Here is a 26635-nt window from a genome sequence, read left to right on the forward strand (position 1 = left end):
TGGTTCAAAATATGATGGTTGTCTGTTGGCATAACTTTAGTAACTCTGTGCTGGATTTTTAAGAACAATAATATTGTTCCTAGAGATGAGTGTATGATGGTTAAAAATGATACAGGGCATTAACCTGAAGTGGTCAGAAAGCTATGAAAATTCCAACATCACTCAACAAGAAGGAAAAGCTTAAGGGGGAGGGAAGCTTCTATTTGAAGTGTTGTAACTTGAATACAAAAGTAAGTATATTGATTTTGAATTCTCTTGTGTTTGAGGTTTTGACTAGATGGTATTAAACAATTTTACTGTACAAATGAATAAAGTCTAGATTTGTTATCACAAGTAATTTTTAATATGGTTTGTGACAAGCAATATCAAAGTTATCAACTCTCAAGCTTCATGTTCTGAAACCAGACTACTCTCAGCAACAAAAAAAGTTGTGCACTGATAAACATAGGAGGCATATTGTATTTTTTAATTAAATATGAAAACATGAGCTGTGTACATTATTTTTTCCCTAGAAAACACAGCAATTTCAAAAGTTTATCATAAAATATTTTCATGAAATGAGTGAACCAGCAAACACATGCACTTGTGTGCCTTCCCCCCTCCCAAGATAAACGTGATAGAGACATACGCAGATGTAAAAGTTAACAGAACAAGTGGCTTTTTGTTTTTGTTTGGTTCATTTTGGAAAGGATGGAATGTAACATTGTGCTCGACTTTCTATGTCACAACAAAAAATATTTGGTGCAATATTTTAACATTTTCTTTTTTAAGTTTCGATCTGGTGGAGAAAAATACCCTTTTAATAATAAAATATGTCTGTTCTTTTTAAAATTAATTTTTTTGCAGAAAATAATTTTGTAAACTGTAATTTCAAGGGCAAGGTAGGCGGTGTCATGTTAATGTCCCCCCTCCCCACTTAAAAAGGTGATTTGTTATCTGAAGCAAAACAGGAAAACACAAAAAAAGAGCGGAGCAGAGACTGCTTTGCAAAGAGAAAAGAATGGTGTGTTGGACGGGGGAGAGGGGAGGGAGCGTGTGGTGGGACAGAAAAAAGTTAAAGGTCACTTTCGCCATAGAGCGCTGTGGAGAAGGACATGTAGTCCAGGGCACCGGGTACAGCATCATGGCCATGGTATGGTGCCATTCTGGCAATGCAATATTCAGCCTGATCTGGAGGCAGTTCCCGCCGTAATTCGTCCACAGTGATGTAGTTCTGCAAAGAGGACACAAGATAAAGTGATCGTTATTTTCACAAAACTGGCCTTCCTCAGGGGACAAACCGCTCCCTGCTCAACCAGGGCAGCAGGCAACAACCAGGGCCAGACCACTAGACCGATTAGTCTAGTATCACACACTCATAAGGAGTACTTTGGGCATACAGCTGGTGGGGAAACACAGTTACTCTCCCTACAGTTTGGCCAAGAAAGCGTATTTACAATAGTGAGAAATGTTTTAGTAAGAGAGATGCTGGCACACCTGAAGAGAAGACCTGGTGGGAAATAAGGAGAGTTGTTAGCGTAAGGCTCCGTGCTTTCCTGATGAAAGAGATCTTGCTGAAGGCAAATAGGAGGAAGGAGGAACTTCCATTTGGATCCAGGCCTCACTAGCAGGAGGTAACAGCTGTTCCTGCTGCTTGGTAGTTGCCATTCCCTCTCTTCAAAGCAAGGAAAAGGCTGTTCCCACAAGCACTGGTGCAGGCAGCAGACAAGGGAACACTTTTGATTCATTCCAGAGTTTTCCCAACAAGCCTTGCCTTTCACAGCAGATATTTTTAATAAGGAAATAAAATTACCAATGTAAATTTGGCTTTTGGAGATGGAATGAGCTGAGCAGAGGCTAGCTTGGCTCCTCTCCACCTCATGCAATAGGTAACAGTAGTTGCCTGTTTGCTAACCAGTATGTTGTCTTTAGCTAACTGACTCATGGGCTTTTGCAGTCTTCTGAATAGAGGTTCAGGTTTCAGAGCATCTCTCTCTCTCCATTGACTTTTTATTCTTTTACTCTTGTCTTTCAGTTTCATGATTGGAATGAGTAGGAGGTATTTTTTCTTCATAACGAAATACTGTCTGATTCATGCTACAGTCACTAGAGCATGTTAAACTGACAATCATATTAGATGTACTATACAGAGTAAACAAGTTAATAAATAAGACGGTAACAAAAGAACATTTATTTCTTCGATGTTTTTAGCCTATCACAATAATCTGGAATCTTCCACTCTTGCAAGACAATAGGACTGACTTCGGTCACATGTAATGCCTAAATGAAAGGTGGGTAGCAGGGGTTTCCACATTAGAGATTATGATAAAATTATTAGTGAAACATAGAAACCTGTCCTGGAATTAAGGATAATTCATTACAAGCTGAGAAATGATATCCCATATTTCAAGTGAGAAGCATAAAACCATTACCAGCTATGGAAATATTTTAATATTAGATACACATATTATTTGTTCAATTGCTTAAAAAAACAGTGGCTATTATATACGAAAAAGAAGACTATTTTAGTATCAACTAGTTCCACTGATGATGCAAATTGAAAAAATTAATATTTTACCCTCATCCTGTAGTTTTCCTATTTTTGATCCATTTCTATGACTAAAAGATGCTCCTTTAAAATCATATTATTATTAGCAGATATAGCATATCCTCAACAAAAACCTAGTGTTGATTGTACAACCACTGATAGAGACACACATACATCTGAGAAAGCTCATCTCAAGTTTGCATCTGTCAGTAATTAATAGCTTTTCAAGACTAATCAAGAACCATCTGTTGAATTTGCTAACCCATTCTAAAATAACCAATCACAACCAAGCTCTTAATTAAATATTTTAAGCAAGAGTGGGTAACATAGTCCTGACTGACAGCTGAATGGGACTTTGAGGTGCCTTGGCAGGCTACAATTAACCCACACTTTAGCCTTACAACTTCTTCAGTTTTCCTGTGAAACCCCTCCATGCACCAGTGCTCTCCTTGACGCCCTTCCTCTGAGACAGAAGGGCAGAGGGGAAGCAGGAGCGGGGCAGGTTAGAAAGGTGGGTGCAGAGGCTTACCTTGTCTCCGGCCAGGATCTTGAAGGAAGCCATAACCTGATCAGCAGTGTCTGTATCTGCTGTTTCCCGGGACATGAAGTCAATGAAGGCCTGGAACGTCACTACTCCCATACGATTAGGGTCAACGATGCTCATGATGCGGGCAAACTCTGCCTCTCCCTGGAGAACAAGAGAGTCATGTAAGCCTGGACACTTAGGCAGCAATGCTATAAGGGTGGAGAGAAATGGTTCAGCAGCATACCTCACAGCTAGGAAAAAACAGCCAAATAGAAATTATTTCAATCTTTCATCTTTTATTAGGATTTTTTTTTTTAAGCTGGCTGTTCTGTAAAAATACTTGCTACTCATTTGTCCCTCAGAAAAAAAGTATTTTCAGCTGTGCCCTAGGATAACATACAGCTCCATCTAGCTCTGGGATAATGGCTCTATCAGAGAACAGTATCATACAAAATTCAGGAGGAGATGTGAGTTTCTCTATAATACATGTCATGCCAGATGTCTGTGGCAACATTTGAAGACCTGCATTCCTCAATCCTTTTACTTCTGTTTACTAAAGGAGAACTCTACTGTTCTTTTCAGCTGCCAAAAAAGATTCCACCAGGAGGAACCTCTCCAGGACTTTCAATAATATCTAGTTCATTTTTACCAGATAGGCTTTGGAAAGAAGGACTTACATATTTGGAATGGGCCAGGGAAGAAGCCTTTACAGGAAAGGTCCTACAGAGAAGCTTGCTACAGAAGCCAAAACCTTGCAGCGCATTTTTCTGTTTTTGTTTCCTCTCCCTCCATATAGACAGAAGATCATTAGTTCTCATCTGTGGGATTTCTTCCTCCCCAGTGGAAGGTGGAGGGGAGAACAGAGCTGAGCCTTCTCCTAAGAACAGGCTCTTCCAATAGATCTATATCACTATAGCTGCAAGAGCAATATGCGCATGAGAGCTTGGGATTTCTAATCAGATGTTAGTATGGTCTGGCACGCTATACTGAGCTGATGAACTGGATACAGATGGATACTGCTTTGCCTGACATGAGGAGCAACGGTGCTAAGGGTACAAATGAACCTCTTCACACCATGCTCTTGTCCTGCCCTACGATGAGCCTCAGTCTCTGGGTGAAGCTCTTATTACAGTTACTGTCCCTCTCGAGGAACCCCGTATTACTGCTCTGAACACACAGTTACTCTGGCCTGGGAAAAGCTGCGGGGAGGACGAGTGGAACTTGAATCTAGTTACATGAACAGGAAGGAGAGATGTGATGTGAAATAAATGGCAGGAATGAGAAGAGCAGCATTTGAGTGTATTCAGATATCAGGCTCTGTATACTTCCAGATGAATTCCACTGATACTTAGGGAAGTTATGTGTTGCTGTGCAGAGTGCACATACCAATATGAAAAAGATTATTGTTTTCTTTCCACTTGCAGTTATGCAGTTTGATAAATATAATTCTTATTCCAAATACACAGGAATTAGACAATGATTTCCCATTTTTTTTCCCTTCAGCTACTGCTGCAAGACAAGAATTTTACATATACAACTAACATTAGGTTTAACTTCAACTTCTGATAATGCTGGAAAATAAGGCTGCATTTACCTTGATTCACTACACATTCTCCCTTCCCCTTTGAAGGAGACTACATGAATCACTTTGAACAGGAGCGACAGAGGGCTCTACATTACCATATTGTAACCCATGGAGATAAGGCAGGCTCGGAAATCTTCACAATCCATCATACCAGTCTTCTTCTACAGGGAATGATGCAAAGATGGAAAAAGCCAAGAGAGAAAATGGAGACCAGTCCAGGGAGACATGAACCCACAGGAGACATTACAAAGGATGAGTTTGAGGGAGGAGGAGATGGAAGAAAGGATAAACGGGACAATGGAAAACAATACAACAAAGGTAGTTCGTGAAACCATGAAGATGCAAAGATGTTTTTGGACATGGAATAGTTTTCACACATGGAATATATTGAAGATAAAAAAGAGAAATTAAGAGATTAACCAAGACAGATTTACCAATGGACAAGAAAAGGAGCATTACGTGACACAGAAGTAAATGGAATAGTTTGAAGACGTAAAAGGAATTCTCTCCCAAGACAAACAATTAGGGAGTTAAGGAGGAGTAGATACCAAAACACATTTAAAGAGAAAGGAGTATAGAAAAGTGATGTATACAGTCAGACACAACAGCAATGACAAATGGATTACGACAAACAAGAAAAGAAAGGAAAAAACTGTTATTTCTTCATAGTTTAATATCTGGCTGTGTTCACCACTAGCATTCAGTACCTGTGCATCGTTTCCAATATCGTAACCCAAGCTGATGAGACAGGCTTTGAATTCCTCAGGGCCAAGTGTGCCGGAGTGGTCCTGGTTATGCGGTGTGCCAGGCAGCAGGACATGCAGTGCCAGTGCGGTGATGGTGTGGGGCAGAAGGAAGGGAGACACAGAGAAGATTGGAGGGCGGTGGAAGGACAACAAACAGGTGCACCATGCAGTGGGTGAAAGGAGAGGGAGGGAGAGGAGGAATGACATGCAGATAGAAAGACAGAGAAGAAAAATAAAAAAGTGCACAACATTAGATACCACAATGACATTTCAAGATGCGCTAAAAATGCTCTTGGAACAGTTGCTTTTTAGAGAGCTCATCATATCTTCAGAGCATTTGAATGACAAAAACAGTTGACGCTTGGAAGCCTCAAGAATCTCCATTTCCTAAGTAAATTAATTGCGTCACTGCTCGTTATCCATAGTGGCAGAAGCCCTGTGTTTCACTAGTAACCCAGAGTGCAGAAAGCAGGCAGAGGCAGTGGGAAGCATTGCCTTATTCTTCTAGTCAAAGATCCCACCAAAGGAGCAGGCTAGGGCATTTGTCTGGCAATGCTCCCAAGGAAGCTTAGCTGTCAGAGCATCCCAGGAACAGAGAAGGAAAAACAGCTGAAGCTCAGGGGAGCAGTGCTCTCGCTGTATTTATGAGACTTGTATATGAGGCAAAGCTTTGACTGGCAAAGCTATTTGAAGTGTTCAGCTCTGAAAACAGCATCGCTGTACAGCACAGCACAACTCAGCTCCACAGCTGCTCTTCCCTTCCCTGCTCATCCCCCTTCCCCCAATGTTTGAATGTGCCCATAATCACAAACCGCACACAGGAATTGAGAGTCCTCATTTTCCCTGAATTTTAGCTCAGGATCAGCTGGAAGCACTGCAGAACCCCCACCTGCAGTTACCACCTCTGGCCAGAGAAAGGAACCTACAGACAGGATCGTGGGACCAATTGCAAGTGACCTTCCTCAAACAATCAGCTTCTAAAACCAGTGTTAAAGCTTCATAACTCAAATTCACAGCTGAAGTTGAAAAAGTCATTTTCTCTCCGCATTACCATTAGGATTATTGTAGAGGAAGGGGCAAATGACATGAAGGTCAAAACAGAAAATCGACAGGACTCTCAGGATCCCTCTGCTAAGAAGCCATGGCTTTCGTTATCCTTGGGCAGCTTGTGAAGGGCTGAAATGGCCAGTGTTCAACAATCTGAAAGAGTCACCAATATCTGAGAGAGCAGGCTGTAGCCATATTTTCTGGAGACCTTTCTAACAGTGTGGCTGGTACAGCAAGTAGTGGGAGCAACCTACATCTTCATCATTGACTTGGTACCTCTACAGGCTGCTGGTGGATTTCCAGGCAACACTGAACATAAAAGAGTCTGGAGAACCAGTTCTGAGATGGTTTCAGGTTAGGGGGACCATCTCTGACTCCCAGCATGACATCCTTATAACATCCTTGTGATTTGTGTGGTAGAGGGATGCCAGCTGATGCCCTCTCAATGTAGAAGGAAGAGCTGCAGGCAGAGTGACAAATGAGGGCAGGAAGATTTCCGTTAAGGAATTCTTTTCTTTATGCACTTGTTAGCACCGTGGTATGTATTTCTGCAGTGAAGCAAGGCAGGCTTTACTTTACAGCTTATCTACATCATGCAATGCTGTGCTGTGTACGGATCCTCCTGTTTGCTCCATATAAGAGTAATGCTAGTTTCTGCCCCTGCTGAGAACCTTATGCATCTATACTATTGCAGGATCTGAGGCTACATCAGGCCCTTCTTCAGTACAGATTTATGTGATGATATGGACAACAGGTGCTCCAAAGGATTTTATAAATAAAAATAATAATCTGCTCTCTGAAAAAACAGGGGCAAAAAACTCACTTCCTTCAAACTTTCTCATACTTCAGCTGAGTCAGGAAGCTTCACACTTCAGTTACACTTCCTCTCCCAGACTAATGATTGCTTGGCAGTCTCCACAGAAACAACTGCTCCACAGGAGTGACACTTCTAAGAATGAAACATCTTCTATTGATCCAGTTTTATCACAGTTACTGTTTGTTTTTTACTGCACTGTGGAGCCCTTGTAGCTTACCACACTGCAGTCAGCACCAACTTACCCTGTCAAAATGATTGAAAGAAGCCCGGAACTCATTCATCTGTTCCTGGCTGATTCCTTTGGCATCACGGGTCAGAATCTGGTTTTCTACTTCGTTGATGGTTCTAGCAATTGTTGTTAGTAGCTGCTCCCAACCAACTCGAATATGCTGGAAAAGAGGACAAGACAATTTTTAAATTAAAAAATAGATCTTCTGCATCTGGCACCCTTGGATCTAATGTGTTACTTGCTGCAGATTAAATGATCCTGGTAGCCAAGGCAGGAGAAGTCCATTTGCTCAGAAAAGCTTCCTTCTCATCTGCAGTGTGAGTCAACAGGATGTACAAAATCTGGATTTTGACTGAAAAAATATTTAGGATGCTAATTCCTGCCTGCAAGAAAGTCTTGGTTCTACTGCAAAGCTCCTTTGCCTTGTCAGAGCAGAACACTGGGGGCCTTTAATGCAAATGAAAATCAAACCCAGCATTTCTAGCGCATAGTTGGGCAGAAAACTCTCCCTACAAGAACCAAGAAAAAAACCCACAGTCCTTGGAAGACACTGTTGCATCAGACACATTGCTCCACTGCCTCTGCTGTTGCTTAGTGGAGAGTTGGCCAAAAACCAAAAGGCAGGTTTCAAAGCCTGTCTGTGTTCTGCTGGACTCATGATGAACTCAGATTACTTCTAAGAAATCTCACATTGTCAACAGAAAGCCAGACTCTGATTTTAAAAATCTTTTGTTGTATTTTTTTTTGCCAGGCTTTAGCAGTTCAACACCACCAGCACTCCCCTAGTCTCTCTAATCCTAGCTGATAGGCTGCCACAATCTAGTGGCAGAAGTGGGACTAGTCAATTTTTCAAGCAATACTGTTGATCTTATTTAGTTAATTTCTATCATTTGTATTTGGGAGTACAAGGGACTAGGTTGGCCAGAAGTACAGCAAGGCAGAAAAGACATTCAGGGACATGTTTTTGCAAGCTTAGTCATTATGTCTAGTTACCTCCATAGTGTAGTTGGTGTGCTTGTTGTCAAAGATAAGTGCCTCCTGGATCTGCTGGTGGTCTCCCTCCAATTGGTCGATCTTTGGTTTGTAATTCACAATGCTTTTCTCATACTGCCGCAAGTGGTTGAGCTGGTCCTCCAGGGTCCCATGCATCTCTATCGAAATACGGCCGATCTCCTACATCAGCAAAGTCAAAGTGTTGGACCCCATTAGAAGGACAAGCGTCAGCATGCCTGGCACTAATTGCAGCTATTTCACCCTCACACAGGATGACATGACATGGTGCAGAAATATATAGCTCTGTAAGTCAGTGAATCCCTATCCCTTTCTAGCAATTAAGGATTTGGCTTGCTACATTACTAGCCTATGGACTGCAGTTTCCTTCTTCTGCATCCTTATATTAGGCACATCTCGTGTGCCAAATTCCATTTGGAGACTGTTCAGGGCTCCGTTGAAATATTTGCTGAATGCTCAGCTCATCTAAGGTTATTGCTCTGTGACCTTTTCCCGTCTTTAACCAGGAAATACAGACACAAGACACCTGGTCCAGTAGAATTGCCCCCCTGCCTTCAGAAGTAACCAGGTGTGAGCCCAGTGATGTGAGAACTTTGCAAAGACCTATTCAGAGCACTGTCAATAAACTCAGAGGAATAACCTACTTGGGCGACAAACATCTTCCCTGATCATATGTCCCATCTGTGCTGCAATTTCATACTCCAAAAATGGATTGTGGGGGCAAAACTGACTTGATCATGTCTTGCCAGGATCACATGTAGCATAGGAGTGGAACAAATGTCAATCCCTTCTCCCCTACTGAAGCCGAGGGATAAAAGACGAAGACTGGCCACATGCTCTCCGGATAGCTAAGGCAGTAGTGGGCTTGGAGGACAAATAGGGAACAGGCCAGCATTTCCCTCTTCCTTAGCAAAGAAAGATCTTCCATTAAGTCTCCTTTAAAAGGCTGCTGCTGTTCAACTAATGTTGTGCATTTTATCATTACAGATTTAGACTTATGGCCCTTTTTCCTGATGCCTTTTCCTGGTGCTGTCTGACATATAGATGTATTTCCATAATTGCTCACTCCTTTACAGCTCCTGCCATCAATAATAGCTTCATATTTTCCCATCTCATCAACTCCAGTTCCTTTAATTCAAACCTTACCTAAAAAGAAAAGATCTCCCTTAAAAATGTTTCTCTTCTGCTGATGTTTAATCTGCTAGTCATACTTGTTTGTCACGCATATCCAGACTATTGCTATTAAAGCAACAAAATATGTTGCTGTTGTGGTGTTTTAAATTTCTGCATATAAACACCACTTTATTCAAATACCAGTGCTCCCCATTTAAAATTTTTTTTCCCTCTCTGTACTAAAGAGTTAGGGAGAGAAAAACACATGCACTTGGGTAACCAGTATCAATCTTAAGGTTCTCCATACTTTCTATGAAAGTTTCTCTTGCTATAAGCTGAAGAAAAAATGACCACGATAGTGGTCAAAAAGGCCCAGAGTACCAATGAAGGTCACAAAGGAAAACAGAATGTTTTGAAATGAGCAAAACACTACCTCCATCTTGGTCTGGATCCAGGGTCCAATGACATTGGCCTGTGCACCAAACTGTTTACGAAGTCGTTCGTTTTGCTGCTGGCGAGCATGTTCTTCCATCAAGGCCTGATCCCTTCGGGGAACCAGTTGCCGCACCTACAGCAAAAAGCAAGAAACAGTGCATTTTATACAAAGAAAGGCACATATATAATAAATACAAAAATAGATGCATGGAAGAAAGGAGTGAGTGTATTTACTGTCATAAGCTGTCATAAGGTTTTGGCCTTGGTGGCAAGGCCCATGCAGTGTGGATCCCATCTGCTGAGGGATGAATGGTGCAATCTCATCTCAGGTCATGAAACACCAAAAGAAGCTGCCATCCACTAGCTGGGTTTTTGGTGGTTCACATTAATGCCTGTGTTCATATCTCTTTGTTTTGGTGGTAAGAACCATCAGCACAGTTGGTATGGAGTGTTTAGTTGAGCTTTTAGTATTAGAGCAAAGAAAGTCTACTGGCTTGTAGACATAAAACATCTGAAGGGCGGAACGGTGGACAAGGATACTGATTCCCATGCCATATTTGCTTGTTGGGTCAACTAAGGACTGAAAATCCTACAGCTTTTAATTTAGCATCTTTCACAGTGAAAATAGCAAGCAAAAGAGATCTGACACTCAGGCATTTATATTAAAGGTCTCTTCCACTTTCCAAGCACCAGGTATTATTCAAGCTGAAAACAAATGACAAGCATGCAAAAGCTCAGCATTAAGCATGAGAGGACAACTGACAGAAAACAATCCACTTCCTGGGTCCCAGCAACTGAGCAGCAGCCTCCTCCCACACTAACTGCAAGGCTGGAAAGAACTCACGTGTTCCCATTTGCCGTTGATCTCTTGTGGGGTAATTGTTGTGTAAGGATTTGTTCCGGCCATGTTGACATGGTATGTCTGGACAATCTTTGAGACTTCATTGTGAATTCCCAGGATGGCCTGTCGCTCCTTGTCGGCATCTGGCAACGTGGCTTTGAACTGCTCATGGGCAGTGGTCAATCCCTGCAGAAGGAAGGCAGCAGCAAAGGCAGAGTAACAAGAGCATTAGTCATTGAAGGGCCTCCTCAGTAAACATATCCCTATAGATGTGACTGCAAATGCTCACATATTCTCAGGATACAAAACAGGCTATTCTAATATACTTTTCAGGTTCTCCCAAGCATTCTACACAGGCAGTTTTAAGTAGTTAAATGAAGTGAAGTCTCATTCTATCTTTGTTTCTGTCCCATGTTGACCAGTGACAGAGATGATACTCTCAAACATGGTGGAACAATTCCTGCTCATAAATTAGGGTGAGCTAATTCTCCAACAGTGAGAGAAACTGTTCAACAACAATAATGTGTGTCAGCCCCTCTGGGAAGAAGATCTGGTTACTAACATTACTTTATAGCAGCTATATCTCACTAGTCTAAATGGACCATGTTTTTCTTCTCCTGCTAGGAATGTAGTAGTTCTACATCTAAATGATTCCAGTTGAGTACAGGAGTCTGTAGATCTAGTCTGGTCAGAGGCAGTTAGAATTAGGGGAAGGTCTTCCAGCCTACAGCAAACTCACATATGCAACATGTGCTCCTGCTGCTGAAAACGGCTCCCTCTCCCTGAACACAACTGGCCCTTTTTGTTCCCCTTATTGCTGCGGTGCCTGGACTGTGATCCAAGGACTGATGGTGAGGGCACAGTTGCTGGTAGTTTGTGGACAGCTGACAAGCCAGTTGGTCCTGGCTCATTTCCCACTGCTTCTACAGGGCCTTTAAGGTATTTAATCCCATAAGCCTGGAAGATAAAGACTAGGGAAGCAAACGCAGGGGAAAAGACAGCAAAAGGAATGGGGGACAGAAAGGCATGTGCAGGGATAAAGGAGGGAACAGTGTAGACAAATGAGGGAATAAAAGTAAACCATATGATTGACCACTCTCCTAAGACATAAACGCTGTTAACTACTTTTGTAAAATTGGTTCCTTACATGGTGACTAACTATTTTGCAGCTGCTGCAGTGGCCATAGAGACGTAACGTAAGTCTAGCAGGCTGGGAAAGATACTGCAAACAGTCACAAATAGATAATGCAAGTGTTTATAAGTGATGTTCAGATTTGGTCTGTGTTATGAAAAAATTTATGAACCCTTTTGTCCAGGAAGAAAGGGTGGAAGTAGCAAGTAGCAGCTCACAAACCGCTCATACTGAGATAAAGCTATTTCACCACCTCTCATCCACCTTGGCTGCCTTGTGTCCCCTGCTGGTATCCCATTCACTGCCTCATTGATGGCTGTGCTGCTTTCTGCCACTCCTGCAAAGAGCTGATCAGGTATTGACAAACTCTGATGAAGTCCTCAAAGAGCACAATGTCAGGAGGAAATTATGGCAATAGTACAGGAACTGGTAAGAACAAGATCCTGGTTCTTCATCTCAGCAAGCTGAATCCAAATGAATACTTATATTCTTTTCATGAACCCATCAAGCAGGAGAAATAGAAATCCCCACTGGCATCCAGGAAAGGGTAGTCTATGCTCTCAAAGATTTGAAAATTACCTGTGGATATCTCAAAGTCTTTTTGTAACACCCTTTCAAAGGCAGGAAAACTGAGATTAGTGTCTCAGTTTTTACCTGTTGAGAGCGAGGAAGCCTTTGGCTTCAAATGGCAATCCACCAGCAGAGTAGAGAATCCTGATTTCTCCATGATCAGCATTGAAACGCAGTCGGCAGCTCAATGACTGCCCTCATGGCACATCGCAAACTATCAGGACATGACGTTGCATGGGACAACTGCCTTCCAGAATCCAAGAGCAGCATTAAGCCTTGCTCATTTGGATTTAAAAAGTCTCAGACTCTGAAAGATCCTCTCAGCTTTCAGGGTCTCATGAGTCAGACTGCTGTCACATTAAAAATTCACATTCAGTTCTCTATTTCAGCTAGGATGGTTTGAGCACATCTCACTTCTATTCAGATTGATTTTTTGGGAAGAAATCAACAAAAAAACCTCATACTTCTTTTGTTTCTCTTGCTAAGGCTCACTTGCAAGAGCAGAAGGACCAACACATGACCTACAAACCTGGCACCACCAGGAACCCAGAACACCCTGATGACCTCTCTCTACCCCAGCCTACCCAGTGTGGACTGCTCTGTACCTGGATCTCCTCAATGGTGTGAACAATGAACGTGTCCTGCAGATCCTCCATGGCCCCTTCCATCCAGTTATTGAAAGGGGCAGCTCGTTTGGCATATTCCAGGTACAACTGATCAATTGTTTCCAGTAGCTTCTCTGTCCTCTGGGCATGCCCAAAAAAAGAAAGAAAAACCAAGAAAAACATTTAGAGTAGAGTCATCACACAGATATGTGTGTTGTCTGAGCTGCTCTTTCCTGTCAGACCTCCCCTGTGCTCCCAGAAGGGCACTACAGTAAAAGTCTCTCTGTGATTAAGAGATTACACACAGGATTTCCCTCTCTTAGAGGGAAAAATATGAGGTCTTTTAAAATGAAGTAAAACAAGGACAGTCTTTTCATGCAGAACAAAATTACAAAACACAAAAAAGTGGAAAAAATTCAATAGTTTGAGCAAAGGAATGTCACCATAACTAGGCTGGAAGGGTAGAGGCAGAATATACTGAAATATAGCCCTGGTTTACGATGAAAGAGTTGGATGTTCTTGCCTAGTGCAGCTTGCTTCCTGCAAATGACCTGCCAATGTGCTCCTAAGGGTCCAACCAGTAATATGTCTCACCTCCAAGGCTTCTCTGCGTTTCTGGGTTAAGGCACCCAGATTATCCCACTGATCACAGATCTTCTGGCACCTGGCATTGACACTTGGTGAATCGTAATAGTCCAGCTCACTATGATAGGTGGGGGGAAAAAGAACAAAAAGTCAAATAAGGACCTTCTGTAGAAAAAAGAGAAATCAAGTATGAATTTTTTATTAGCCTTGAGGACAGAAGCAAACAAAGCACTCACAATCTCTGAGCGTGAACCAGGAAAACCACAGAGTCTAGCTTTGGGGACACCATAGGTTAAAGCACATCAGACAACATAGAACAGGAAGAAAAACAACCACCACCCAAGGCCTCTCTACAAACAGTTGTGCTAGCTGCCTGAAGGGAATAGTTGGGCACTGGGGAAGGGCTACAGACTTCTGCTCAAACTGGAAATCAGCAGACTGTGAGCAGAGCAACAAGCTCCTGTATTCTGCTTGAGAACATCGCTCGGGTTAACTACCCGAATCTTGCATCTCAGGAAAACGAGCAGCAAGGGTTTCATTATAAATGCAAAGAAACCAGCTAAGATTGTTCTAAGAGTTGCAGAGTACAGGTGGCAACCTTTGGGTGGTAAGGAACAGCCTAAGTGCACAATCCATTCATTTATTAGACCTATCATGGAATTACAGTGTAGGTTTCTCTCCTGTATCCCAGATAGTGTGCTTTGCCTGGGCTGTCTAAGGCTCAGCACTCGTGAAAGAAGGACTGGTAAGAGTATGGGCACGGCAAGTGCATGGGGTAAATTTAAACTAAGGGTCTTGTATTTGTGCTCTTGGGTCTGCACATGGTCAAAGAGGGAGAAGACTGCAGGCAGAGAGACAAGCCAGGCTTCAAGGTGTCAGCCCTGAAGGAGATGATGGAATAACTTGCTGAGCTACTGAGTGACTCTCAGCAATTTGATGAACATTGTTTTAAGCAGTAGTGCAGGTTTAAACAGTTCTGTCCTGTCTCTCCCAGTCACATTTCTTCCCACCACTATTTTGCCCTCCTCAAGTGTGTAGGCACAACTGTTGGTAGAATTTTGTGGTAAATTAGTCAGAAAAATGATTTGGGCTAAAAACCCAGTTTTTCTTAGCTGGATTTTTAATCCAGATTAGTTCCTTGACATACTCTGCTGCAGAGCCAGCACTGCTGCTGAAAGAACTGCTTTTGAAAGCACAACCTGTAATGTGCCTGTGTTGGACCACTGGCCCTAGGGACCCAGCCCTGAACATGCCTGGCACGGGCAGCCCCAGCGGCTTCCTCCAGATCCTTGTCATCTCCCTGGCAGTGAATCTGTGGTGGAAAGAAAGGCTCAGCAGCCCTGTCTTTTCAGGACATAGCCTCTTTGCTGAGATAGAAGATGGCTTTCGGGAACCCAGCAGAGCCTTCTGTTCTCACCACCCTGAAAGAGATCACCTCTCCCCTAGCCTTCCCTGTTGCTATTAGAGCTGCAGCTGTTTTGACTAGCTTGTGGCATGTGCTCTAGAAAGTGGCAGGTCAGCTAATGCTTGCTGACAAGCCAGCCTTGGTTTTAATCTTACTGAGATGGAGGATCACCTTGAACTCTCCTCCTGTTCCAAGGTCAATCCTCCAGTGGACAAGGGAACAATTCTGTAAATCTGTGCTGGTAAAGGAGATAATAATCTTGATCCAATAATCCTGATTTTTAAAATGAAAAACAGTCCTGCAGCCCAAGAGTACTGATTTTAATCCAGGCACTGTATCTGGCTTAAGATAGGCCAATATGATTTTTTTTTTTCTTTAAAAACAGGAAACATAGTCAAAGCCAAGTTGTTCAGACTGATTTTGCCAAGTAACACGCATGGCTTCAAAATTTCTCTCTGCATGATGTAGTGGCCAGCCCTTTACCTGCCTCCCAGTCCTAGGAACCAGTCTCCCGCACTGAAGAGACTCCATTTCTGCTGTTAACCCCTGCATCACTCCTCACTCCTGGAAATGGAGCTGGGTGCAGATTTCCATGGGAGGAAGAAGGGAGGGAACAGACTCACTGTGAGGACCTCCTGGACCTCCGCTTGACCGGAGTCCAGATGGTGCAGGACTCTTGCAACAAAGGGCCTGAGATGGTGGCAGAGGCCACAGAGAACTAAAACCACTGAAGACTTTCACTGCCAGATTAAGCAGGACATGCTCTATAAAAGAACTAGGGGCCTCTGGAGTGCCTGCCTCCACTGTTTCCTCCTGTTTCTGGAAAAGTATGGCAGTGTCACAACTCTGAAACCTAGCAGAGGCCAGAGCAGGGTCAAACTCTTTAAGAAGGATTCACAGCAGCACAGTGAGCTGGAAGAAGATGGAAACTTGGCTCGAGAACACAATTCTGCCTCCCCCTCGTCAGCACCCACGATTCACTCGTACTCTGGCCTGCTCTTCTGGTGTGCCTGGACACTGGAGAGCAGTATCCTAGATACTGTTTGGAAACACAGGGACTTCCCAACATTTTTGCATGGTGATGGATTTACAGCTCTCCAGAGGGTAGAAAGCAAAGCTGATTAAGTCCCCCTAGCCCTGAGGATCGGATGCGCGTTAGGGTGCCATACTTCAGCTCTTGTGCAATAGCAGCAATCTGTTCTACACGGTCTTGGTGCGCAGCCAGGTCACTCTCAAAGGCCTCGTGTTTCTTCAGCAGAGCCTTTATCTCTGAGAGTGTAGCAATTTCGTAATCCTTCTGCTGCAACATCGCTTCTTTACCTGGGGAGGGAGCCAAAGGACAGTTGAATGAAGGACAGGCCAAAGCACCTCAGAGCCAGTTCCCCCAGACCGAGGCAATCCCAGAGATCTTCTAAAGGGCAACTGCCCTGCTCCAAACATCCCATCTGAGGCTTGCCCTGATGCATGCTAGCATCAGCACAATCCTCACTCTGAAATCACTGTCTGCCTGTAAGAACAGAGACATGCAAATAGTGCAGCTCAAGCCAGGGCTGTCACAGACTATACTGGACTCCTCTCAGCATCTGCAAACTGGGCTATGCTGGTCCTGTAAATGCCACCTGCAGTATTTACTGTACAGGAAGCCAACACTGGCAGCAGCAATCCTAGTTGCTTTCCTCCTCTCTGTAGCTCTCTTCGACCCTTGCAGTTTTTGCTTTGCTCCAGTTAGGAGATGTCGATGTTGAAGATGAGGTAGCAGAACAGAGATCAAGCTGATTTTCATTTTTTCCTAATAAAATAAAAACTCAACCTTGCACTCTTGAGAGAAAAATTGGATAGAATGATCCACTTATGATTAATCTCTTCCTCCCTAGATAAATGACTAGAGAAAGCATGGTTTTGGGGCAATAGGAAGCACGTAGATTGGCATTTACCATCTGTCCAGGACTCGTGAATAGATGCCTTCTGCCGAAACTTCTCTGCCAGGTGGTCCAGCCTCTCTAGCCTCCGGATCTCGTTCAACAACCACTCCTCATAGCCCTTCTCAGCCTGCTCTAGGCCTCCCCAAGCATTGTTTATGTCCTAGAGACAGCAGCATGAGAAGAAAAGGGAGGTTAGAAGATGGGGAGAGGTGTTCTTCAGCATTTGTCTCAGTGGCTTCCAGTTGTTTGGAGAGATTTAGTATGGGCCTTTGATCTCACAGAGCTGTGCACACTGGTCAGAAACAAAAAGTCCCAGTCTTAAGACAGGCATGCCTAACAGTATCAAGATACATCTGTCTGCACGGGAGTGCCTCTTTGAACACTCCTCCATGCAAAACCTGACAAGACTCAACTATTTCTGAATGAAAAAGAATCAGAGGTTCCCAAACATCTCCTTGCAAAGGCAAGCAACTTGTGAAGAGTCTCAGAACCTAGTTTAGATACAGGAGGCCCTCTGGGCTTACTGAACTATATTCTGTAGGGTTTCTCCCTTCAGAGTGGCTCACATTGAAGGTAGGCATGCTCTGCCCACCTATGGGCTTTTTTTAGGCACAGTTGGGGGATATATGCTCAGTCATCCCCACTCACCGAGACCATTTTCCCTTCGGAAGGCATGAAGGCTGGCCTATTGCTGAGCCGCAGTTTGGTCTGCAAAGTGTTGAAATTGATCTCGAGTTGGCACTTCTCTTGGACTTTTGGGGGCTTGTGCAGGCGGCGGTAGTCCCGGAAGTCCTCCAGTTTCTGCTGCATGGCTTGCATGGTGTTCTCTGGAGCCCGGTTCTCCAGCCAGGGGATGGTGCGACGGATCCACTCCAGCAGCTGGAAAAAGCAATGACAAGAAGCCTTGAATTGAAATTGTGTTAAAAGTACAAGTGTTGCTCTGACCTTATTAGGGACTATTTACTTTTACGCTAGCTGTCAGCAAGATTCTGCCAACAGCACTGCTTGTGAAGAAAAGCTTGCATGCTTTTGGGGGAGAGCGCTTTAGATATGAGTGGCCTATGCATATTTCTTTCCTCATTTATTTCTAACTTCCATTCCTCCCCGACCCCTGTTCACCGATTGTATTGGTATAAAATTTGTAGGAAAGATGTTATGAATTTGTATAGTCCTCAGCAAAGCAAGTTGAAACAGCTTGCTTTTTCCTTTAATTTCAGTACTTCTGGAACTCTTTTTAATAAACTATAGAAACTCAAAGCTGCTCCATAGGAGATTTGTTTTAAAGCAGATTATATTTGCCTTCAGATATAATTCAATAATTCATTTTTCTCCAGCTAGAAGGGGAAAAAAGGAATTTTCCAGAGAAACATGGGCCAATAACACTCCCCAGGATTAGCTATCAGGATCTGGGTTTAAATGCAATTCCTTTCCACATAACACTGCCCAGAAACCGACAGCACCATGGACACCTACATCACTGGCCAGTTTTTCATAGTCTTCCATGAGCTGTTCATTTTCTTGGTTGACTGCCAGCACCTTGCAGATACGATTTGCTGCTGTCTCCGCCTGCCGAAAGAGGAAAAACAGGATGGGGGGAAAGCATGAAAAAAACATAAACCAAAGCTCGTGGTTCAGTCTCCTGCTACATACCTGTGGTAAAGTCTCCTAACCCTGGCTCTAGCAGCCCATCTCCGCTCCAGCAGGCCTGCCCTGCCCTGTTTGTTTTCTATCTGACCTTCTATAACTTTTCCCTTCTCAGGTGAATACCCTCCTTCCGACACTGCAAGCTTTACTGACCCCAGCCCTCGCTGCTGTGAGACACCCACATTTCCGTGCCTTCTCCTGAAGCTGTTCCCGAGAGAGAGCTCCATTATTTGTTTCTCACCAGAAGGACCCCAGCTGCCTCTTACACAGGCGTTTCTGCCATTGCTTCCACCCCATTCACCGCTGATAAGAGCTAAAATGCCAGTAACTGAGCGGTGTCAAACTGATGAGACTCTCTACATGCTTTTACCCCTAGGGAAGCTCCTAAAGGCAGTTAATCCATATACTGGACTTTGGCTACTTTCTGATTTCATTCTGAAGATAAAATGGTAGATACTTTTCTTTGCCTCAGATCTGCCCAGCAGATCTGTCTTCCAACATTCCCTGTGTTTCTGACACCCATCATGGGGCCAGCTCCTCTAACACCTTGCTGCGTGATACCTACCATGTATTTAGCTTTTCCTGGCCCAGCTGAGAACAAGATTTTTTTTTTTGTTTTCTGGGTAAACTTTCTGCTTTTTCTTCCAAATAAAATCTCACAAGGTAGGGCCTGTTGTTATTTAGGATTTCCCCCCCCCCCCTTTTCTTTTTTTCCCTCCATTGTGGGACCAAAACCTGGCTGTCAACAGGGAGCTGGATGTGTTAAAATATAAATTTGGAAAAGAGCAAAGATTAGAAAAAACCCAGTTACAAACTCAGCAGCAGTCTGCCCCAGAGTGCCATGAAGGAGCTCGGCATGGGGAAGACACCTGCTGTGCAGGGATTAGCCTGCTCTCTCTGTGGACCTGCACAGCTCCTACCATCATCATCATCATGGTAGGTGCCAGTCATGGGACTGACACCAAAAGAAGTTTTGCATGTAATTTTACAGCTGTGTGGAACTTCCTTTTTAATAAGCCTATAGCTGGCAAGTTCCAACCGTTTTTAAGAGGCCTTTTATTATCTGTTTATTCAATCTCCAAGGCCTTTGAGAAAAATCCTCTAGATTTTGCAGCTGATCCGTGGCAGCAATAATAGCAATAAAATCATAGACCCCACAGTGACGTATGGATTGCTAAGGTCCCAGGGGAAGTGGTGATCTTAGTCATTTGTAAGAAACTCCCAAAATTCAGTCACCTGTCCCTTTGCTAAAATGGGCCAGCTCGTAGATACACAGATATTAACTAACTAAAAACACATCAGAGGGCTCTGCAGAGGAGAAAGTGCCATTTCAATCTAAAAAAAAAAAAAAATAGAAAGTGCAAAGGGAGCTTGTACTCTGATCTGTTTTTAACAAAAATTTGTACTTCAGCAAACTGTTTTTTGACATCCACAGAAAGCTTTGTGGACATAGGACCAAACCGTATGTCAAAATAACATTCCTAGAGCCCTATCATGAGGCGTCTAGTGGCTACAGGGAACTGGTAATACCAAACGTATCTCAGACTTCACTGAACAGGTGATCCATGTACATGCTTAACTTTCTCCGCTTTTTACTCCCCAGGAGCTCACTGCAGCAGTAGGGACCCCATTTCACAAGGGTATATTTATATGTATCTGAGGATAGATTTCCTCCAGCTGCACACGTTTTTCAATGTGTGTGTATGTGTTTTTAAGATCTATCCAAATACAAAAGCTTCCAGAATAGCAGCAATTATGACTATTTGTATTATCCTAATGATTGTCATGTAGAAGTCAATCTTCTTTCTCTCCTACAGCACCACTTGCTCCTCTACTGCTCTTGCCTGCTCTAGACTGCTGTATGCAATTCTATGCTGCAAAAGCAGCAGAAATGGAACCGGAGCCACTATTGTCATGAGCAACATGTTATACCGACTTGCTCAGAGCAGAGTAGCACAAAAGCATCCCAATGCTTTTGGTGACCTCCATGAATACCTCCCACACTGCTACTAATGAGCAGACCTGTGGTGACAGCAACCTCAGTGAAACACTTTCAGGCAAAAGAAGAGTTGCACTCTAAGACATTTGTATGAGGCCAAGGCAGCTCTCCATACACCTTCATCAACAGACTGGGAAAAAACGTTTAGGCTTCCCCCCCACTGCCGAAGGCAATGATGCATTTACGATGCTCAAGCTGGCTCCGAACTTGCAAGGATGCTCACAAGGCACAGAGCAGCACTGAGAAGAGGTACCATCCTGGGGCCTGGACACTGCATACCTCCTCTACTCTTAGAGCACTAGTATGAACTGATAAGCTTCATTGCAGCATGGCACTGACAAATTATACTACTTGCAGTCAGAGACAGCATGGGGAGGGCGAGCCCGTTCTGCTTTCAGGCTTTCTGCTCAACAGCACTGCTGCATGACATGCACATGCCATTTGGTGGTCTCAGAATGAAACTGTGAATAGCCAAAGTAGCATTGGTTTCTCTGCCATTTGCCTTTTCTATACTTTTCAGTCCTGACTTGGTCTGCCTAGAGCAGAAGGGGAATTGTATCTGTAGCTCATGGATCCAGGTCTCTCTGCTGAGAAGGATGATAAAGGAAGGTATTCCCATAGTGCGCTGTGTAGTGGGGTGCCTGCCTGTTGCTGCCCTCTGGCCTCAGAGCACCAGCCCAGAACACTGTATGCCGAACTTCTTTTAATAAAATGGTAAAACATTAGAAAGTTTCATCCCGACATCAAGTTTTCAAAATATTAAGGCAATCAGTAGTAAACAATCATGCATTTAGTGTGAAAGTCAGAAGCGGTTAGAAAACAAGCAAACCAACCAAAGCAAGTATACCTACAAATATATATATATATATATATGTATGTATAAAAATAGCATAAAGGAAAAGCAGCCATCCACACACACATCATGTCAGACTAGGGTCCCTGTACCTTCAAAGGCTCAGTATAAGACAGTGAAAGAAGCAGAAAGCAGCTCATAGGACCTCCCCTTCAGGGCTGGTGGCAGTAATGAAAAATCTGAATGAAAAACGGAGTGATATCATAGTAAGTTACCTAACCATGCACAAGGCAGCAGTGCCACAAGAAATTCAGGGCTGGGGCTCGCGCCTGCCCTCAGTAATCACTGCATTTTCCCAGGGGTTTAAACCTATGTCACTCAAGAGCTGGCTAATGTACAGCAGGAGCTGTGGCAGCTCCACAACGAAGCTGTGCTCCTCCTTCCATATCACAGGTGAGTTGCTGGCCCATCAGGCCTGTTGACAATCTAATAAATGATTAAATCTTTAATGCTCCCTATAAGCCAGTTAAGAGTACATGGGATTGCAGCTTTAATAACTAAGAAGCTCAGCATCTAGGTTCTGCTCCAGTTCCTTGGTTTAGGTCCTGAAGCAGTAAAAAATTGCTTTCAGTTTTCCTAGCAGTCCTAGCATACACCTGAACTGTTGACAAGAGCATGGGATCTGCTAAGCAGGTTTGCAAAGGGTGGAATGGGCCTAGAGAGAAGAGGAGCAGACTGGCAAGGGCAAGGCTGCTCCTCCAGCACAGCCAGAACCCTGCTCACATTTGTGGTTTGCTGTTTCCTTAATCTGGAGAACTTCAGGTTTCACAGGAGCACCTCACTAACAGCAGGCCTTATCACTGGGTTGGCATGAGTTCTGAGACTGCAGTCTTCCTAGGCAAGTATCAGCTGACTGAAGCTTGCAGCCTGGTCTTAAGTGTTTTGAACTACTTACAAAGCAGTACTCTACTGGACAAGTCACAATGATGCAAACTATTCCAAATGGAGAGATCTGCTGCATTGCTGTGGGACATATTCTAAGTTCCCTGGAAACCAGACAGCATCATCTAATTCATATGAAACAGGACTCGGAACAAAATGCAGCATTCTACCTTGAGCTAAAGAGCTGCTCCCTGGAATGTGCTGCCTGTATTTGCCCTCTGAAAGCCAACATCAGCATGGTATCTACACCAGTGCTGCTACCATCAGCATTGTTTTGTACAAAAGCAATGAAGTCTTTCTGGAGCCAAGCTGGCCCTCAAGCTGGGCCACATGTGGGCTGTGTCTCAAACAGAAAAAGCCTGGGGTGAGACAAAGAAGTTGTGGCAAAGGGAACCAGGGAGATTTTGTATCCTGTTCTTAAGACGAAGAATGCAGTCTTGAACTTTAGACTTTATTGCTCCAAAGTCCAGTCCATTCCCTGAAATCAGCAATGATCTTCTGGAAAGGCTGTAGCTCAGCCAGGCTTGGGCCTGGGTGGAGAGTATGGATTTTTTTGTCTATTCAAAGAGTTGCAAGGGAATTGCCATTTTAGAGGAAGTTCACACAAAGGAGCTGTGAGTGACTGTTTGGTTTCTCTGAAGACAAATGTCCTGATGCTAGGCAAAGAGACTTTTGAATAAGGAGGAAGCAGGTAAAGTAGAGTTCAAGTTATGGAAATGGGCAAAGTAAGGGAAGGGGAAAGAAAACATAGGTGGTTTGTGAAAGGAAGGAGAATGACTGGGGAGAAGGCAAGAAAGGAGAAGTGGGTGAGTATGGAAAAACTCAAGACCTGACAGGAATGGACTTTGTGGCTGGAGCACAGAAGTGCCACAAAGGATGCTGAGGGCTACCCCTATGAAACCAGCTCACAGATGATTCAGCCTAGGAAGAAGAGACTACTGACCTAGCAGTGTGAAAGGGGGAAAGGCAGCTCTAGGAGGATGGTCTGCAAGCTTCTGTCTTAATCAGGCTTTTATTTGGATAAGGCTGATTTGATTAGGGTGCTTCTGGAAATGCATCATCTGGCCAGCATGATGCCATCAAGACACTAGTCCCTGAAAGGGTACTGACTCTGACAGAGCGGACGTTCAGTTTTCTCTCTATGCTAGCTTCATTAAATCCTTTCTCCACCACCAGGGTGTGAAACTGGAGCAGCTCAAGTATGTTTGAAAGGATCTTCTCAGCCTCATTAAATCACTTCTTCAGCCAGGCTGCAGATCACACACCTGCAGACCTCGCTGGACGCCGCGCAGCTGAGGCTGCTCAGCCGGAGCACGGCGCTGGGCTTCCCTGCAAACGTCCTGCAGCGGACGGAGGGCCTGGAGCGTTTCTCGGCGGAGGCGACTGGTGGGCAGGGCAGGGAGCAGGGAGGGGGTTGTTAGCGGTAAAGTCTCACCTTCTGCGCCCCTGAGAAGGCGTGGTAGTAACATGAAACATAGGTCATAATGGCCTTCTCATCCGGCCTTAGCGTGCCTACAATATCTGTGCAGAGAAGGAAAAGAGGTTGAAAGGATAAAGTAAGAAGCAGCACATAGAATAAAACAAAACAGTCACGGGTGGCGTGAGAGAGGGGGAGAAACTTCCCATCATGCATTGCAGGACAGGCCAAACAGATTTCCATGCGGAGAGCTGGGAATTCGGATCAGAAGGTGGCTAGCAGCGTTGGCTCTGTGGCTCAAAGGGGCACCCCGTCCCCCTCCCCCCAAATCCAGGGGGTTCCCGAGCTGAGGACCCGGGCTCGGCACCTGCACAGCCGCAGTCTCAGGGCCCGGCCCAGTGACAGACACGGGCGGTTTGAAGGGTTCGTGTCCACGCCTGAGGCCTTTCTGTATGCCGGGGAGCCAGGGATCACAGCTCCCACACGCACTGTGCGTTCCTACGGCACCGGAGTACAGACCGGCTGTTCGGTTTCGGTACGAGATGTTTACAAGGTTTCGCCCACAAAATGTTTTCCTTAAGTGACTCCGTTACCAAGAGCAAAATTGCTAAACCAAACACTGCAAGGACTCAGCTGCCCAATCTCTGGCATGGCTGGGAAGAAACAAGAAAAAAAATGAATAAACAAAACCAGGCATCTCAGCCCTGATAAGTAATGCTCTGCCTGCAAAACCACCACAAAGCGCCTCACCAGACACACTTTGTAAGCCCCAGATGAACTGGGGCTGAATTTTGGCAAAACTTGAGAAAGCAACAGTTCTAGATCTTGAAGCAAAGGTGCGGGAACCTGCAGTTCATGTATGATAAAAGATAAAGCTTTGGGTATTCATTGGACCCTTCATAAAAGCCCGAAGTCAACTCTGGACCTCCATCTTTGAAAAAGAGGGGAAAAAAGCAAACAAATAACGGCATCGTCACCAGTGGGCACAGGCTGTAGTGTCTGTTGAGCAGAACAACTCATGTGCTCTCCCTCACTGTGATGCCAGGCATCCTAGCTCAGACTTCCCAGGCTACTCTCCCTGGAAGAGCGGGTGCGGGTCCTCGGCTGACGAGGCAGCAGGCAGGAAAGCAAACAGAAGGCAGAGCTCCCTGCTCCCCAGGAGCTGTGTGCGTGCCAAGGAGCTGGCATACAGAAGGGCTGCTACAAGTAACACTGACTAGAGGCAAATAGGACTCTTGGCTCCCTTGCCCCAATGTATTATGTTTGGGGCACCACTTTGAACCAACAGCCAACTCTACCAAAACATAATAAAGATGCCCGTAGCTAGAGAGGAGAGAGAAAAAGAAAAAAAGGTTTGGACATTAGCAACGGCACCAGGTGTGCTCTGTGGAGGGATCTTTGGATCCTGCGATACCTTCTGGGCTCCTGAGAAGGCGTGGTAGAAGCTAGAAACATAGGTCATGATGGCCTTCTCGTCAGGACGGGCAGTTCCAACAATGTCTGTCAAAAAAAACCTCACGTTAAGAGCATAATCAACTGATGGGAGGAAAGTAAAGGAGAGGGCGAACCACAACTGTCCAGGAGGCCTGCTGCAGTGTATCTGCTTGTTATAGCAACTCTGAGGGGGTTCCCAGCCTTCCCGAGATGTGTCTCAGAAGCCAGGATCACCCTCCTGGCTCTCCTCCCTCATGATAAAATTGCTTCCACAGTCTGGCCAGTCTAATGGGGCCATATGTCAGCACACATATCCCGTCAGAGCTCAACTCTGTCCTGACTATGTTCCTATGAACGACGGGCTGAATCAATCCAGACTAACAACAGGTTGACATGGTATTTATAGATGTATCATGCTGCAACTTCTCCATGTAGTTCTCCAGGGAAGATGCTTCCTCCCTTCCCTTCCCCCCACCTCTTCAACACACTGATGGCTTGAATTTCAAAATGCACTCTCAGTTTCAAGGGAAACTCAACACCTCCTGAGATCGGTATTGTGGAATCGAAAGATTGCATATTATCTCCACTCTGCTGGGGAGAAGAGCCACTAGGACAGACAAATGGGAGCTCCTGCAAGGGATCCTCTTCATCACTGTTAGCTTGGCTGAGATCTGAAGCTCTCTCTGCTATTTTGGAGGTGGTTCTATTTTCTACAGAACAGCAGAAAACACTCAAACTTAATCTACTCCAGAAGCCTCATGATGTTTTGTGCCCTTGACATGATGAAGGCAGGGAAAGCAAGACTCATCCTGAGGGATAGAAAATCCTGCCTCAGAAGAATGAACATGAAAATACTAGTTACCTAAGCACAGGTTAACAGAGTTCAGCTGTCCTACCTCCACCTTTCCCCCTTGTTTCTCTCTCTTCTTTATTTAACAAACGCTTCTAACTGCTTCTGCTGCACAAACCAAGCCTCAAATATAGCTTGTACCACTGAAACCAGCTGGCTTTGGGCAAGCAGCCACTGTACCAGTGAACTATTTCAGGCTGCACTCTTAGAGATACTAAGCCCACTGTCAAGCTGGTCCCCACAAGCCACTGAAATGTAATTCTTGCTGTCCCAGTAGCCTCAGGGAAGCAGTCACACTAAGCAGGAAAAGCATCTCTGAAAAACATGGATTTCTGCCTTGGTCGTCAGATCCAGTCAGTGAGGGATCTTTGTGCCCAATACTTCTGAGTAGTCAAGAAGAAGCAATTTATAATATCAGGCATGGGGGAAGCATGGCCGATAAGAATTAAGAGAAAGTAAG

General features: G+C 44.4%; 1 protein-coding gene across 3 annotated transcripts in view; it reads right to left on the reverse strand.

The window, feature by feature from the left end:
• Window positions 1-320: 320 nt before the first annotated feature.
• ACTN1 (actinin alpha 1) overlaps window positions 321-26635 on the reverse strand; it is a 92457-nt gene continuing 66142 nt past the window's right edge. The window contains exons 8-22 of one of the 3 annotated variants that reach the window (XM_062577251.1): window positions 25306-25391; window positions 18570-18662; window positions 17745-17975; window positions 17109-17256; window positions 16344-16494; window positions 13779-13887; window positions 13185-13325; window positions 10881-11063; window positions 10035-10169; window positions 8471-8650; window positions 7491-7637; window positions 5346-5426; window positions 4734-4799; window positions 3057-3215; window positions 321-1213 (exon numbers count right to left, since the gene is read on the reverse strand). In XM_062577251.1, the coding sequence (XP_062433235.1) occupies window positions 1055-1213; window positions 3057-3215; window positions 4734-4799; window positions 5346-5426; window positions 7491-7637; window positions 8471-8650; window positions 10035-10169; window positions 10881-11063; window positions 13185-13325; window positions 13779-13887; window positions 16344-16494; window positions 17109-17256; window positions 17745-17975; window positions 18570-18662; window positions 25306-25391 (2069 nt within the window). In that variant the 3' untranslated portion in view covers window positions 321-1054. The remainder of the gene's footprint in view (window positions 1214-3056; window positions 3216-4733; window positions 4800-5345; window positions 5427-7490; window positions 7638-8470; window positions 8651-10034; window positions 10170-10880; window positions 11064-13184; window positions 13326-13778; window positions 13888-16343; window positions 16495-17108; window positions 17257-17744; window positions 17976-18569; window positions 18663-25305; window positions 25392-26635) is intronic. The other 2 variants (XM_062577249.1, XM_062577250.1) reach the window with 2 other exon arrangements.

Source organism: Rhea pennata, chromosome 5 (genome assembly GCF_028389875.1).
Source record: "Rhea pennata isolate bPtePen1 chromosome 5, bPtePen1.pri, whole genome shotgun sequence".
Taxonomy (NCBI): Eukaryota; Metazoa; Chordata; class Aves; order Rheiformes; family Rheidae; genus Rhea; species Rhea pennata.